We start from the raw sequence: 15,526 nt of genomic DNA on the forward strand, positions 1-15,526 counted from the left end.
ATGCGTAACATATTGACAAGCGATCCTTAAAAGCTTTTGAGCTTCAGAGTAACTTGAACAGCTCCAATGCATCGCAGCGCACCGTTCAACTCTCTTGTTGGATCGCTTTTGCCTTTGAATCGAACGAACACTTTCGGCTCAAAAACCAAAAAACCAAAAAACCAAATCAAACAATCATTTTTGCAATGCATTTTGTTTCTTGTTTGTCGAGTTTTTGTTTTCTTAGAAAATCAAACCACAAAAATAATTTTATTTTGGATTTATTCTTTTTTTTTTTTCTTCAAACAAAATCCAATACAAAAAAAAGCCAACAAAAAACAAAAGGCTTTTTTTTTTTTCTTTTGACTTTTTCAACACAAAGAAAAGAAGAACAAAAAAGACGAAGAAAAACCGAAAACCAAACCAAAAAGAAAGGAGTTTTGAAATCGACGAACAAAAATGTCGCACAGCGCGATGATGCTGGCCGAGGCAGTGACGCAGCAGAGCAGCCAGAGCCAGAGCCAGAGCCAGAGCCAGAGCCAGAGTAGCCAGAACCAGAGCCATCCGAGTCATCCGGGTCATGGCGATCACCATCACCATCACCATCACCATCATCATCATCATCATCATAATAATGGCGGGTTGTCGCCGTCGGACGCGTATCTGCAGCAGCTCTCGTCGGGCGGTGGGCAGATTGTATCGTACAGCATTGGCGCAGCAGCAGCAGCAGCACCAGGGCCACCCCCAGACTCGGACCTCATCTTCAACTACAACTCACAGCCGACGTCATCATCAGCATCAGCATCAGCATCAGCATCCGCACAGAGCGGTGGCGCAGGAGGAGCAGCAGTAGGAGCTGGGCAAGGTTCAGCCATCGCTGCTGCCGTTGCTGCTGCTGCTGCCGTCGCCGCCGTCGCGCACAGCCTCCCTGTTGCTGCTGCTGCGGGTGGTGGTGGTGGTGGTGCTGCTGCTGGTAGTGGCGGTGTTAGTGGGAGTGCTGGCGCTGGGACGGGAGCTGCGTCGCTGTCGAACTCAATGGCGGCGTCGTCCTCGCCCGCTGCCTCTGCGGCCGCACTCACCGGCAGTGCGAGTAGTAATAGTAATCGGATGAGCCTCATGGCGTTTACCAGCCCCGGGCGGACGCGGTCGTCCTCGTCCACCAAGCTCGGCGGCGCCGATGCCTCAGCCAACGCAAGTCCGTCCGCCAGCGAACAACAGCGAGCAGCGAGCCTCAGCGCAGGAAGCAGCGGAAGTAAGGCCAAGGACGGCTCGTCCAAAGACCCAAAGGACAGGGAGGCCAAGAAGGCCAAAAAACAACGCGAGAAGGCCGAAAAGCAGACCAAGGATCGCGCCGAGAGCGACCTGAACGTGCGGCTGAAGAGCTTGCGCCAAGTCATCGCCATGAAGCAGAACAACTTGGATGTGCTGCAAGCCGAGGTTCAATCCGAGGACAGCGCCAGCGAAGTGCTCATGGAGGTACGCCCCTACGACATTTTGTATTGTTGGTTTGTTGGATTTTGAGTTGTGTGGCTTGCGCTCTCTTTGTTGGTGTGTGTGTGTGCTCTGCCTCGGTGGGGATTCTGATATATTCACTTTGCCTGCGCTGCTTGTAGGAAATGGAGGAGCTTCAGCAAGGTATTCGGGAGCTTCGGAGAGAGGAGCAAGAGTTGCTCGCCCGTCAGGCTTCAGCCAAGAATGGCACTCTTTCCCCTTCAGCGTCTTCGGACTCGGGCTTGACAACGCCCAGCTCGTCTGGATCTAGCAGTGGTGGCAACAAGCCCATTCATGGATTCGAGCCTAAAACATTCTTTTCGCCAACTTTTTGCGATTTCTGCAAAAAGTACATGTTTCAAGGCGTCCGATGCTTTACTTGCGGCTACAAGTGTCACCAAAAGTGCACTCCCTATGCCTCGACCCATTGTGGCATCACGGTCGAGTCGGAGCAATACTGTACGTGGCGGAATTTTTTGGTTTTGATGATTCTTGATTGTTTTCTACTTTTTTGTTGGTTTGTTTTTCCTCCGGTTCTTTGCCAGCTCACTGTTTTCTGTCCTACTGTTCTCTTGCTTGTCGTCAGTCAAACGACTACTGACAGTCACCTCCCCCGCCTCATCGTCGTTGGCGAAAAACCCGAACGTACTGCAGCGATTGCTCGCGGCAACACCTTTGCCTCATGAGCAAGATGCTCGCTCCACACTGACCAAGCGTTCGTCAGAGCCAAGCTTACTCGATGCGGTCGCGAGTTCCTCTCCGACCACCGCACGGGCATCCTCGCTAAATCCCCAGATCGGAGACGACAGCTCATCCAGTGTCGAAAATGTTGATTCGCGCACGTCCAGAACTACCGGCGGAGGTGTGCCGCCGTCATCCTCGCAAACCTTCACCGACGACCACCAGCAACAGCAGCCACAATCACAACAGCAACAGCAACAACATGCAGTCACCTTTGTCACCCCGCCAACGCCCACCACACCAAAAGTACCATTGTCCGCGACTGGCAGCGGCATCACCAAGATCAAAACCCAGTACTCGCGGGCTTCGAGTGCCGACGACGATACCGCTCAAGCTCGCCGATCCAACCATGGCAGTCCGAGCGGCAGCTCGCAATCGCTTGGCGCTTCTGCCAATTCCTTACAGCACGTTCGACAGCGCAGCACAGATAGCACTGGCAATGCTGACAACCACGACCATGACCGCGCCGCCAGCCAGAGCTCTTCCGGTTCTGGCGCCTCCTCCCAGCAGCATCTAAGACAGTCCTCTGTTGGGAGCGAGGATGCAGAGCTCTCTGAGGTGCACGCGTCTCGCGAACCCCTGCAGCATGGCAGTAAGCTCGCCAACGCTCAAGCTTGGCACGCCGGGTCGAACGATCGAAATTCGCCTCTTCGAACACCGCAGTCTGGGGACGTTGGCAGCACCACTGCTGCTGCTGACGACGCTGGCTTCACGGTTTCTGCATCCGCTCCAAGCAGCAGCCAGACCTCCATTGCGTCCCGGAAAGGCACACCATCGAACAGCAGCAACAACAACGCGCGGCTAAGCATGCATGTGTCGGGTGACGACTGGGAAATTCCATTTTCGGAAATTGAATTTGGTCAACGAATCGGCTCGGGTGCGTTTGGAACAGTATACAAGGGTCGCTGGCACGGCGTTGTGGCCGTCAAGCTGCTGAATGTTGCCTCGCCCACCGAATCGGATCTCGTTGCCTTCCGAAATGAAGTGTCTGTATTGCGGTGAGTGTGTGTCGTTTGTTGCGTTTGGCGTGCTTCTGCTTCCTGGGAGCACGACTTTTGTTGCACATGTTTGCACAGCTTCATTCTCACGCGAGAATCCTGCTGGAACTTGTTTGCATTCCACAGGAAAACTCGACACGATAATGTGGTCTTGTTCATGGGCGCCTGTACTGCCCTTCCGAATCTCGCCATTGTGACCAAGTGGTGCGAAGGGTCTACGCTCTACAAACATCTCCACGTCGACGAAACCCAGTTTGACATTTCGCAGATTCTCGAGACAGCGCGGCAGATCGCGCAAGGCATGGAGTATTTGCATGCCAAAAACATTTTCCATCGCGACTTGAAGTCTATGAGTACGTTTTTTGGCTTTGTTTTGGTCGGAAGATAGGGGGGGGGGCAAGTGTGCTTGGCTTTGGTATTCACCTCGACTATATCACAACCTCCCTCAGATATCTTCCTGGACTCGGATGGCAAAGTTAACATTGGTGACTTTGGTTTGTCGACTCTTTCTGCGCTCGGTGCCTCTGGAATGAGCGCGCTGATGGGATCGATTCTTTGGATTGTGAGTTTGCTTCTTTACATCAGTTGACAATGTTTTTTTGTTTTCTCGATGGCACGCGGTCACTCACTCTTCCTCCTTTTGCATCTTGTTATTTCACCTGCTTCTCAGGCCCCGGAGGTCATTCGCAACCCTGTTGAGCCGTTCACGGTTTTGGCAGATGTTTACGCTTATGGCATCGTCCTCTACGAGATGCTCACCAACTCGTTGCCGTATCATGGGTTGATGCCCGACCAAATCTTGTTCCGCGTTGGCTTTGGGTTGATCAAACCGGATGTGTCCAAGGTTCGCAGCGACATTCCTTCCAAGATCACCAAAATCATGCAATCGTGCTTTGAGCCTCAGCGCGACAACCGGCCCACGTTCCACCAGGTGCTGACCCAGCTCGAGCAAGTGACGCGATCTCTCGCAAACAAATTGCGGAGAAGCAACTCTTCACCTTCCCTAGCAGCTGCCAGTCACTTGAGCGCACCTGGCATTCTTGTTCCAAGCGCACGAAGCAGCCGCGCCCCAAGCGTGTCCAGCAGTCAGGCGAGTTCACTCAACCTCGTCGGTCCCACCAGTAGCGGCAGCGGCGCGGCTGTCCCTGCGGAAGCCAGTGACAACCAGCCACCAGCAGTCATTCCAACAATCTGGCGTCGATCAAGCTTGTCCACTGCAAGCGCCGCGCACGGTTCGGACTCGGATGCAGGCAAGCTCTTCCACCACTCGCAGCTTGAGCCCATTCGACCACGAAACAGCTCGGATGACTTGCTTGCGACCTCAGACTCGTCTCAAAGCTCGGCCAGCAATGACACCTCGCTCGAGTCGGAGGAAGAAACGTGTCTGTGAAGATGTCAAGGTGTGGACGTGTGTTGAAGATGGAGATGTCGCGCCCCAGCTGGTTCTGCTGTGACTCGCCCCGTCCGTTTTTGGTTAACTTTTTTTTTGCTCTTGTCAGTAGTCGTTTTGCACGATTTTTTTGTTTGTTGTTTCTTGGTATTGCTTTGATTTGCCGGTTTCTGTTTCTTGCTGTGCGGTGTTTTTGTGATTCTTGATTGTTTTTTGTTTTTTGTGTTTGGCCAAGCATACAATTCTACGCTGCAACGACTTCCATCGATTGATTTCTCATTGGGCACTCACGGTCCCGCTACAACAAAAAGTGCCCAGACTGCAACTTGTGGGGAAGAAACCTGCCGGTGAGAAACGTCAGGTCCCCATCCACGTTGAGTGCCTGCAGCTCACACTTGATCCCGCGGGCTTGCATCAACTCGAGCTCTTCTCGCCACAGGTGCAAATCTGGCAATGTCAGGAACGGTGCGTTGAGCAAGGATGTCAGCTTGCCAGTGTCGTACTGGTTGAATGCGAGCCAGTTTGCCTCTTGGATGTTGAACCTGTTGGAGAGGAGCATCACAGGCAGTCCGTTTATCAATTTTAAGAGTAAATGCGCTGCACTTTTGCTCAGGACTGGAGCTAGAGCTCTTCTTACTTGTCAATGTCGCTGGGCAGGAGGCCGAGCCAACGAAGCGAAGGAACGGTCAGGTTTTCGCTGTCAAATGCCAGCGCACGCGAGCCATACTTGTAGTTGCACAGAATGTCAAATCCGTGGGGATCGCAGTCAACCAGTGCGTACATTGGCAGGCCGCACATTTCTGCAAGGCGATGAACGAACGATCTTGTTTGGATGTCTGGATAACCAATACCCTGAAAGACATTCACTAAGTACAACGACGAAAACCTGCCGCGTTCATTGGGCTAGGGCTGTCATACCGTAATCACAATGCAGTCGCCGATATGGTCAAACACCCGATCGTTGAGGAGACGGTGGAAGACAGCCTCCTTCTCGACAATCAGCACAAACTCGGCGGTGGTCTGCATGACCGTAATGTCATCGATATCGCGCGGGAGCAACTTGCTTTCAAGCTAAATGTGCATTTTTTCAAACAGCAATTGGCTATAGTCAGGTCTCACGTTGCCGTGTTGTCGTGATGTCGGGTTTTGCTTGTCCACTTTACCTGTGTGCTCAAGAACGCGCGCTGCTCGCCGTCTTCTTGGTCTTCAAGCTCATCCAATGGCTCGAATGAGACTTCCAGATTGCCGCATATCAGCCCTTTGAAGGATGCAATCTACAACGCAAGTGCGCGGAAAAGTGAGGCGGTTGAGCATTTTGTCCAAACACAGCGAATGTGTGCCAAAACTCACGCAGTGCAGTTGCGCACGCGACACTTGCAAGAGACAAGCAATGTCGTCAATGGCACAGTCCACGGATTTTTGACTGCCAAACAGCGGAACGTCGAGATAGAAGAGGTCTCTGCGGGCAGCACACTTGCTCATGAGCTTTACAAAACACAGCCTCCTCTTCACAAAGCAAGGATGCTCACCGTTTGGTGGTGTTGAGTTTGCGACGAAGCAGCTCAAAGATGCACTCGAGGACCTTCCACATGACGGCTGTGACACATGGATGCAAAGCAATGAGTCGGCATTGTTGATCAAAACACCGTATTTCGTCTAAGACGACTGCTCCTCAAGAAGCACGCACCAAAGCGCCTGGGCGAGTTGAACATGTCCACTTTGGTCAACTTGTTGTGAAGGAGCACACGAAATCCGACTTGCGGGTCAAACCTGCTCGTTCACCAGTCAACAATGACCTAAGATGGCGCCTGTACGCTTTCTCACTTACACAATGCCTTGCTGTCTAACACGAGAGTGAAACTCAAAGTACGGAACCTCTTCCTCGACGATGGCTGCAATGGTATTGAGCACGATGCCTTCAATGTCTTGAAGAAGCTGCCTCCTGAAAAAACCCCCCCCCCCGAATGAATGTGAGAGTACACTGCAATGACATGTCTGCACACCTCTGAACTTGTTTTCCTACGATGTTTTTGGCACAGACGAGAAGATGTGCACTTCCGGAGCAGTTGCTGCCAAGTCTTCTTGATCGGCGTAGTCTTCTGGCAGGATGGTCGTGTCGCCAAAGTTTTCGCAATCGTCAAACTGCTGCTGGTCCTGGCTCAACTCGACTGCATTATCATCTGCAGCGCTATTCTGGCTTAGATCACCCATGTCGCTCGAGTCATGCAGACGAATGTAGCAGAGCCCGAGCTGAGCGTCGCCATCGTCGTAGCTTTCGTTGCTTTGGTCGTCGTCATCGTCGTCGCTCTTGCAAAGCGACTGAAGACGGCCGTCCGAGACGTGATGCACTGATGACATTTGGACCCAGTCATCTTCGCAGAGCAATGTTGTGTGCTCCTGAGACTTGGATTCCAAATCGGCAGCATCAGATTGTGCAGCATCAGATTGTTCAGCATCAGGTTGTTCATCCAACTGACTCGAAACGTCGGGTTGCAGACCTGGAGCAAGCAAGCCAGGATGGATGTACCGCACAGAGTGGTCCAGATCGTCTCGTGGAGCTGCCTCCGCATTTGCAGCAGGTTGCAACGAGAAGCAAAACACAGCGAACGAATCGCTGTCGGGCGAACTGAGCGGGCTGGGCGCCGCGCCTCGGTCAGGCTCAATCCGGGTCGTCGCTTGGGGTGACTCGGGCACATAGAGATCAGACGGTGTCTTCTGGCGACCCAGCGAGTCGGGCACGACAGCCTCGTCGCCAAGTTGCAGCGTTGCTCGTTCGGGAGCTGCTGGATTTGTCCCAGGCACGGTCTCGCTCGCCTCTCGACGGTCGGCGTCCATTCCGCCGTCGTAATCCTCGTGGCATGGTCTGGGTGCAACGTCTGCCACCGAGTTGTGCTTGGATCCGGCGTCCGCCCGCGCGTAAAGTGGGACAATAGTTGAATTGGCGTTCATGTTTTCCCGCGTTTTTTTTTTTTTGTTTCAGTTTGGTCGTTTTGCAAAAAAGAGACCCTAATCACCAAACAAAACAACAATGACTGAGCGACTTTGTTCCACTTCCCATTTCGATACAATAACAGTACAGTGCAAAATGTCGGTCAATTTTCAGTGAGTTTGCGCTTTGGGAATGGATCTGGTGAAAGCAGCTTGCCCTTGGATTTGAATGAATTGAATGGATTGAATGAATTGAATGACAACTTGCATTCATTTTTTTTCTTCAATCTCACCATCTCAAAATGTCAAACACCAAAACCAAAATGGTTGTTTGTTTCAGTCTTTTTCTGAGTTTTTTTTTTTTTTTTTTTTTTTTTTTTTGTCTTGCCGCAACAATGAGCTCGTTTATGAAAGGCATCCTCATTGTCAAGCTCGTCGAAGCGCGCGGGCTGACCAAGCGCGGCCGCGACCCCGGCCGTCCTTACTGCGTTGTCGGCTACGACGGCACAGAAGTCCTCACGCACGACGCCGACGGTGTTGGCGACGGCTGCGTCTGGAACCAGGCCTTCACATTGTAAACAGAGCAATAATGCATTGAATGGTTCGCTGTGGTTTTCTTTCGTTTCCCGCCAGCGCTCCACACGGCAGTTTCACCTTGGTTTTTTTTTGTTCTGCATTCGCTTTCCTTACCCTGTTGTCGTTGTCTCTCTTTCGTCCCGTTCCTGTTGGACTGTGTCTGGGTGCTGCTGTTCGTCATAACAGTCCGCCGTCTCTTTTATTTTATTATTATGATTATTATTATTTTGCCGCTCTTCCTCTGCTTTTGTTCCTTGCTCGTCGCTCGTGTTCGCCTGTCTTCTCGTTCCACAAGCAATATGACACACTCTCTTCTCTCTTCTTCTCTCTTCTTCTTTCGCTCCCTTGAAGCAGTGCCCCCGCAGTCGAGCTACTCCCAAAAAAACAGTCCCAAACCTCCGTCACCTTTTTTTTTTTTTTCCTTGTTGCTGCGGCTGCTCTGCTTATCTCGCTTCCTGTCCACTGCCTGATCACTTCATGTTCACTGCCTGTACAACAACCCACAGTGATGTGTGCCAAGCCAATGCAGAGCTGAATATCGCCGTGTGGGACCGCGCTGGCTCGGCTGGCAACGAGTTTCTGGGCACCTTCAAGATTCGCCCCACTCGTATTCCAAACGTACGTAGCAAGACAGAGAAGACAGAGGGAGACAGGGAAGACCGGGAGTTCAATTGTCCAATGCACTCGCCGTGTGGCTTCGTGTTGGTCGCTGGCGTCGAGTTTGAGAGCTGCATCCAAAAAAATCACAACAAACCAGACCTAAATTTCGCCGATTTAGGATTTGGGATTTGGGATTTGGCGGGTGCAAATTGATTTTGGCTACCCTCAGATGTGGAGATGTGTGGGGGGGGGGGCGCTTGTCTCTGATTTTTGGTTGTAATTCATTGTTTTTGCTTGGTTTACGTCGTGCTTTTGGAGCAGAAAGTCAACGATACCTGGTTCAAGCTCATTCCCAAGGACTGGAAGGAGCGCACCAAGGGCGAGATTCACCTCGCGCTTTGCTATCGTCTTGTCGATGTAATGCATTGTTGTTGTTGTTGTTGTTGTTGTTATTTTGTTGCTTGCCTTGCTTCCATGCTGGGGGCGTTTGTGTATCTTACGTTGCTTTTGATCGCTCTTGTTCTGCAGGCCAAACCCGTCACCATTGACGACTTTGATCTGCTCAAGGTCCTGGGCAAGGGCAGCTTTGGCAAGGTCATGCAGGTGCGCAAGAAGGACACTGGACGCATCTATGCCATGAAAATTCTAGTCAAGGACACGCTTGTGGCGCGCGACGAGGTGCAGCACACCAAGGCAGAGCGTCATGTGCTGGCACAATGCGACAACCCCTTCCTCGTCAGTCTCAAGTACTGCTTCCAAACACCCGAAAAGATTTACATGGTGCTGGACTACGTGCATGGCGGCGAGCTTTTCCTGCACCTGCAAAAGGTGACGACATTCTCGGATGAGCGCGCCAAATTCTACACTGCCGAGCTCGTCGTCGCGCTCGAGCACTTGCACGCGCACAACATCATCTACCGCGATCTCAAGCCCGAGAATGTGCTTCTCGACTATTCGGGACACATTGTTCTGACGGACTTTGGTCTGTGCAAGGAGAACATGGAGTACGACACACAAACAAAAACCTTCTGCGGCACTGCCGAGTACTTGGCGCCCGAGGTGCTGAAGGGCCAGGGCTACTCGCGCTCTGTGGACTGGTGGTCACTCGGCGTACTGCTGTACGAAATGCTGACTGGCCTCCCGCCGTTCTACTCTGAAAACACAAATCTCATGTACAAGAAGATTTTATACTCGGACATTAACTTCCCACCCAACGCGGTGTCCGAGGTCGGACAGGACATTCTCCGCGGCTTCCTGAAGCGCAACCCAGAAGAGCGCCTTGGAGCGGGCCCCGACGACGCCGTACCCATCAAGGCACACCCCTTCTTTGCAGAGATTGATTTCGACATGCTCGTCTCCAAAAAGCTCCTGCCACCCTTCAAGCCGCATTTGAAAAACCTTGAAGATGTGAGCAACTTTGATCCCGAGTTTACGGTCGAGACGCCAAAGGATTCGTTTGTCGACCCGACCACCCTCAGCTCCACCCTCCAAAACGAGTTCCGAGGATTTTCGTACGTGGACTATGACGAAAATGCATTGCACCAGGCTTCAAGGCCTTAAAAAATCAAAATTTTGTTTGAGCACATGGCACAACGCCCACAAGGCTGCTCTGCAAGTTTGCTTTCTCTCCAATTGGTCGTCAAGAAATTTGAAACACACACACTACTACTGCACAGATTGAATTTGTTTGTTGTTGTTCTGGTTTTGATGGTTGGTTCTCCTCTGATCGTTGATTGTACCGTGCTGCTTTTTTGGCATGCATGTAGGACTCTGGGTGCTTTGCTTTGTAAATGCATTTGAATCCCCCAAACTTCAAAAAACATCAAGCGTTTTTAATCTGAAACGGTTTGGCACAAAGCCGACTGGGCAAGACAACTCAAAGTGAAAGCATGCAGACTATGTTACACGAAACCGACTGATACATGGCACAAACGAAAACGAGTCACCGGTACTGTTGCTGCTTCTTTTTCGGCATGTACAGACAAACACTCATCCACATGGAGGGACCAGAATCATGCGCCGAATTGTGTTTTTTTTTTTTTCTTAGGCCTGGGCCTCGACCGGGGTGAGAGATTGGAGCGCGACGTCAAGCACACGCTGTCGATACCGACGAACGGCCTCGGCCAGCCGGTAGAGGTGGAACACGGCTGCCACGGCGGTGACGATGAAGAGGATGATGGAAAAGACCAGGCACAGCACATTCATGACTTGGTCTTGGTCACTTCGCTGCGACACGGCAACGAGGAACAGGGCAAAGGTCAATCCGCACACCATGTCCGAAGAGTAGACGGCCGTCAAGCCCAGCACAAACAAAAAGCCTGCAATAATGCCGCAGTACCACGTCGCGTTGCCCCAGGCACAGTCCAGCTGGTGGTGGAGCAGCACGGTAACATTGATCATGGCCATCGCGCCCAACCAGGCGTTCACGAGGCAGATTGGCACCTGAGCGCACCAGAAATTCACGTTGGGCCTCATGCGTGGAACGTTGAGCAGCCGCGCAACGGACATTTCGACGCGGACGCGCGTGCCGGTTCGGACCAACCTGGCAAACGAGGCGACGTGTGCAGGTGAAGGCAGCTCGGCGTCGTCTTGCTGGAGAAATTCAATATCGCATCGACCAAGCACGCGCATCCACGCAGGTATGAATGCGCCCCAGGCACAAAACATCAGAATGGCGGGTGCATAGTCCACGTCTGCCTCGCAGACGAAAAACCACGCGCAAAGAAAGGCGCAGCCGATTGGCATCGAAATGCCCACCGCGCGAAGACTCAGATCGACGGAGGGTCCGCTGAAAATCAACGGGTACATGGCAAAGACAAAGACTCCGAGCAACACGGCGTACCACACGAAAAAGGCTGCCGATCCAGGCACGAGCAAGGTTGGGTATTTCGTGACAAAGTAATCGGCGAACGGCGCGACCGCGCCATGGTAATCGGGTGACATGTTGACTCCACCACTCATGTAGAATGACACGATGAGAGCGACAGCCGAGATGGCGTTGATGACGATGAGCAAATTCACGTTGAGCGACGCTCCCCAAAAGCGATCCTTGCGCTCCTCGTTGCGAATCGAGGACATGACCAGAGCTTCGCGAGCCTCGCGGTCTGCCTCTCGTGCAGCATCGGCCTTGGCTCGGAACGCGGCGAGCTGGGTGGGCGAAATGGCTGTGGATGCCAACACCTCTCGCGAATACGGACCTAGCGACCGATGACTCGTCGGCATACTCCCCGGCACCAGTAGCAAGCGATTCCGTCCGTCCGAGTCCGTCGGGCTCGCTGCTGCGCACATGAATGGATAGTAGCGTGACAGCTGCAGCTGAAGGCTCGGCGACTGCTCCAGCGCGCTCTGGGAGGACGACGACGCCGACGACGCCGACGACGCCGACGAAGCGATTTGCGAATTGGAGTTGACCGTTGTCGGAGTTTGCCGGCGTTCTTCTTCGTCCTGGCGCTGTTGCTGTTGCGAACGCTGTTGCTCTTGCTGTTGTTGTTGTTGTTGTTGCTCTTGCTGTGGTTGTTGCTGTTGTTGTTGTTGCTGCTGCTGGCGCTGAGTCAGGGCAAAGAGGAGCTCGGGAAAGTGGTTGGTAGGGGTGTAAGGAGGTGCGGGCGTGCTGGTGCCGCTTGTTCGTTGGCTGCCGCCGCTGCTTCTTCCCGCCGCCATAAATCCGCGTCGCAGCCGCTGCACTGCGAGATTCAGTGGGGACATTCCAGACTCGGAGTAGGACGGAGGGAGACTTCGAATGGAGGCCTCGCGCGACAAGAGCGAAACGCGCTCCTGAGGAAGATCGTCATCGTTCAATTCGTCTTCGTCTGCTTCCTGGTCTTCTTCTTCTTCCTTTCGCTTTTGTTCGTCTTCCGCTGCTGCTGCTCCTTCGATTGCGTTGCTGGTTGCTGCCGTGAGTGGGATTGGAAAGGGTGTCGCCGGACGTGCTGCTGGAAATGAGTGTCAGAGTGCTGGACGTTGATTCGGACGGCAGCGTTGATGGTGACTGTGAGAAGGGAAGGAGGGCGACAGAGTGGTAGGAAGGCGCTGGCGAGCCCGGGATGAAAACAACGCAACCGGGCGAAAGCGGGCTCGAAGGCAGCGAACGCAGCACAGCAACCGCCTTGGACCTCCCCACGCGTTCCAGGTTGGCAGAGCTAGCGCCAGAGAGGGCTGGGTCGACCAGCAGGCCTGGGAAGGGCGACTGCGGATGCGCGTACTCGACCGTGATAATCGGCATGTGTGCGAAATTCTGAGCAACGACGTTCAACGAAATAGAATTTCGAAAAGGAAAAAATAAAAAGGAGACAAAATAAAGAGTGTCTGCTTGGTTTACTTGCGAAAGAGTGACCCATTCCCCGCCTCGCCACTAATGTAGCGTAAACACAGAGGTTTCTGAGGATGCCGCTTTGGTGGAACAAGTCGACACATCACTCTGCTCTATTTCGTCGCTGCGTCCAGCCGGGTTTTCGGGCAATTCCACGAGTCAGCGCACACATTGATTCCTGGTGTGAATCTTTGATCACGATCAGTAGAGTTCGAGGCATCAGTGACACTTCAATCCGAGTGAAAGTAATTCAAGTGCTTCGTGACCGGAAGTACAATTTCGACGCCTACACTACCCCTCTGGCTGTTGATGTGATTGTCCGAGATGAGCAAGGTACTGTTCGATACACATGCGCTGCGAAACCCACTTTCGTCGGCTCGACCACCGAGCTTGTGACGATCTGGCCAGCAAGTGCTCCAATCCTGCGACAAATGCGCGAAGGTTGGCAGGTGGATGTTCACCCCCGCGCATTTGCCAAAGAATTGCGATTCGAATTTCTTTTTGTCGGATATGAGACTCTATGGTCGCTTTATTGCTAGCGCTCTCCCGTGTTCAGGCAAGCTTTAGACTCTGTTCACACAATTGTGTCGCCTTCACGAAAAGTGACAAGTTGGAATTGGTGTGGCTTTGACAAGACTGAAACTCTCTGAAAACTGATAAATTAAAACGAAACACAAACAAAGAGCACAAAACTGAAGCATGAAAGAACAAGGACAGTGACTGTATGTCCACGACGTGCTGTTGACGACGTCCTGATGAAACACAAAATACGCTCAGCAGTCTGACTGTCTGCCGATACAGAGCGGGGGGGGGAAAATATCCGCAGCGAACCACTAAGCTAAACTGAAGTCATGAGCGGCGCGGCAATCGAAATGCGCCTGGCAAAGATGGGTCGCATTACCACTGGAAGCAAGAGCTCGAGCCCAAGATAGACAATCAACGGGAGAGGAGCTGTTTCGCCAAAGGGAGGAACCCACAGACCCCGTCGCGATCCATCCCGTATTTGGTGCGAGAGCATGGCAACCAAAACGACCCCGAAAAGCTGCGTTGGGAGGTCGCTCTGTGGCTGCCGGTGAATTCGCTGCAGGATGGTTGGCACCATGTACGCAGCTATTGCGAACGCGACCGCAAAGGTGACTGAATGTGCGAATGGTCGTCGTGGCAGACTTGTCGCGTCCTAAGCAAAAGCGCACAAGTTGACAATGTTCGAGTGAGATGGATTGAGATGCGACACCCTTGTTTTTGGGTTCCTCTCCCAACACAACACATGGATTGATTTCTATACCTGAATTCGCATCGACCGCGCAGTGATAAAGTGGTCGAGGTCCATTGCACAGCCGAGGAACGCAGACAGAATGGCCAACCCGACCGGTCCAGCAAACAGCACCTTGGCACGCGGACTTGCCAGGAAGACAAACGGAGCCTGTATCATTGCCAGCACGCCGACTGGCGTTGACGGATGGAGATGGCTCAGATTGACAGCTGTATGCGGCTGATACGAGGACGACGCTGACGACGCTGACGAGCTACTGCTACTGCTATTGCTATTGCTATTGCTATTGCTATTGCTGCTAGCATTGCTATTAGTACTATTACTATTGCTGCTGGTTGACGATGACGCAGGGAACAGGGCGAACGCGGTGGTCTTGAGCGCGAGGAGGCCCGACAGCGAGCCGTTCGCAGCAATGAAGCAGAGGATGAAGGCGAGCAGGCCATGCGCTGCATTGTCCAGGCCAGCCCAGAACAATGGCGACGCAACCAAGTGTCGCTTGTGGAGGAGGAGGAGGTCGGGCACCCGGCACACGAGCAGGATGAGCACCTGCTGGAGCACCCCCATTGACCACCAAAAAGAGAGAGTGAGAGTGAGAGTGAAAACGCGATCGAGTTTGTATTTGCATGGACGATGAAATATTGTTTGGGCAATCGAATTGCACATGCAAGAGAAGGGCTGGTGGAGAGAGAATGGTGCTGGTCGTGCTGAGCAACACAGCTGGAGGGTAGTTGCGAAAGCAGGTGCATCCACATCCACTCGAATGCACTAAATCCTCGTAACACAGCTTGTGTGAGATTGTGGATCTCATGGGGCTGGGTCTTGAGAGCTGTTGGCCGGGTAAACGTCGGTCGATTGGTCCGAAAGGTGCAGCGCCAACCATCTCAGTTTGATGGTCGGTAGAGTGTACAATCGAGTACCGCGCGACCCTGGCACAGCTCAATTCAACTCAAAAATATGATTCTTTGTGCATTGTACTCCTTGGATGGTGGATTACCATGCCACGTCCACTCGATTGGGCAGCTTCGCATTCGCGCCAAACTCGACGCCACCTCACGCTTTCTCCAAAGTGCTATCACACCCCCGGTCAAAATTTTAGATTGACGATGGTATTTCTATCCATCGTTGTGTGAGATATCGTCCAGAATAATCATGACTGCCGGCTTCTGCGTGCCGGAGCACAAAAATAAAAACCAGCAACTGAAAAGTCTGACAACCTTATTGCTGTACGGCGTGATCTCGGC

The 15,526-nt window shown here is 52.7% G+C and overlaps 5 protein-coding genes across 5 annotated transcripts; 2 read left to right on the top strand and 3 right to left on the bottom strand.

Annotated features, from left to right (window-relative positions):
• The first annotated feature begins 297 nt into the window (after positions 1-297).
• Positions 298-4,852, top strand: CAOG_05658 (serine/threonine-protein kinase-transforming protein Rmil). Its single transcript, XM_004346281.2, has 6 exons — positions 298-1,455; positions 1,593-1,929; positions 2,057-3,209; positions 3,336-3,562; positions 3,659-3,771; positions 3,880-4,852. The coding sequence occupies exons 1-6, from the start codon at positions 439-441 to the stop codon at positions 4,597-4,599; spliced, it is 3,567 nt and encodes a 1,188-aa protein (XP_004346331.1). The 5' UTR covers positions 298-438; the 3' UTR covers positions 4,600-4,852.
• A 45-nt stretch (positions 4,853-4,897) lies between these two features.
• On the bottom strand, positions 4,898-7,548 carry CAOG_05659 (meiotic recombination protein SPO11; the record flags this gene model as incomplete). Its single annotated transcript, XM_004346282.1, has 9 exons — positions 4,898-5,141; positions 5,237-5,451; positions 5,518-5,670; positions 5,763-5,873; positions 5,950-6,058; positions 6,129-6,195; positions 6,287-6,369; positions 6,428-6,541; positions 6,623-7,548. 9 exons carry the CDS (start codon positions 7,546-7,548, stop codon positions 4,898-4,900), a joined length of 2,022 nt encoding a protein of 673 aa, XP_004346332.1.
• Positions 7,549-7,873: 325 nt separating this feature from the next.
• On the top strand, positions 7,874-10,519 carry CAOG_05660 (serine/threonine-protein kinase SCH9). Its single transcript, XM_004346283.2, has 4 exons — positions 7,874-8,101; positions 8,610-8,721; positions 9,025-9,120; positions 9,232-10,519. The coding sequence occupies exons 1-4, from the start codon at positions 7,923-7,925 to the stop codon at positions 10,261-10,263; spliced, it is 1,419 nt and encodes a 472-aa protein (XP_004346333.2). The 5' UTR covers positions 7,874-7,922; the 3' UTR covers positions 10,264-10,519.
• Positions 10,520-10,746: 227 nt separating this feature from the next.
• On the bottom strand, positions 10,747-12,925 carry CAOG_05661 (hypothetical protein; the record flags this gene model as incomplete). Its single annotated transcript, XM_004346284.1, has 2 exons — positions 10,747-12,586; positions 12,630-12,925. The coding sequence occupies 2 exons, from the start codon at positions 12,923-12,925 to the stop codon at positions 10,747-10,749; spliced, it is 2,136 nt and encodes a 711-aa protein (XP_004346334.1).
• A 925-nt stretch (positions 12,926-13,850) lies between these two features.
• CAOG_05662 (hypothetical protein) lies at positions 13,851-15,313 on the bottom strand (the record flags this gene model as incomplete). Its single annotated transcript, XM_004346285.2, has 3 exons — positions 13,851-14,189; positions 14,298-14,845; positions 15,280-15,313. The coding sequence occupies 3 exons, from the start codon at positions 15,311-15,313 to the stop codon at positions 13,851-13,853; spliced, it is 921 nt and encodes a 306-aa protein (XP_004346335.2).
• Between the last annotated feature and the right edge of the window lie 213 nt (positions 15,314-15,526).

The sequence above is a fragment of the Capsaspora owczarzaki genome (assembly GCF_000151315.2).
Source record: "Capsaspora owczarzaki ATCC 30864 unplaced genomic scaffold supercont2.9, whole genome shotgun sequence".
NCBI lineage: Eukaryota > Filasterea > Ministeriida > Capsasporidae > Capsaspora > Capsaspora owczarzaki.

Excerpts from the sequence above, each read along its gene's own strand:
- CAOG_05658 (XM_004346281.2), top strand. The coding sequence starts at position 439 with ATGTCGCACAGCGCGATGATGCTGGCCGAGGCAGTGACGCAGCAGAGC. Across the intron at positions 1,930-2,056 it reads GGTCGAGTCGGAGCAATACT|TCAAACGACTACTGACAGTC; the intron begins GTACGTGGCGGA and ends GCTTGTCGTCAG. Across the intron at positions 3,772-3,879 it reads TGGGATCGATTCTTTGGATT|GCCCCGGAGGTCATTCGCAA; the intron begins GTGAGTTTGCTT and ends CCTGCTTCTCAG.
- CAOG_05660 (XM_004346283.2), top strand. The coding sequence starts at position 7,923 with ATGAGCTCGTTTATGAAAGGCATCCTCATTGTCAAGCTCGTCGAAGCG. Across the intron at positions 8,102-8,609 it reads TGGAACCAGGCCTTCACATT|TGATGTGTGCCAAGCCAATG; the intron begins GTAAACAGAGCA and ends AACAACCCACAG. Across the intron at positions 8,722-9,024 it reads GCCCCACTCGTATTCCAAAC|AAAGTCAACGATACCTGGTT; the intron begins GTACGTAGCAAG and ends CTTTTGGAGCAG.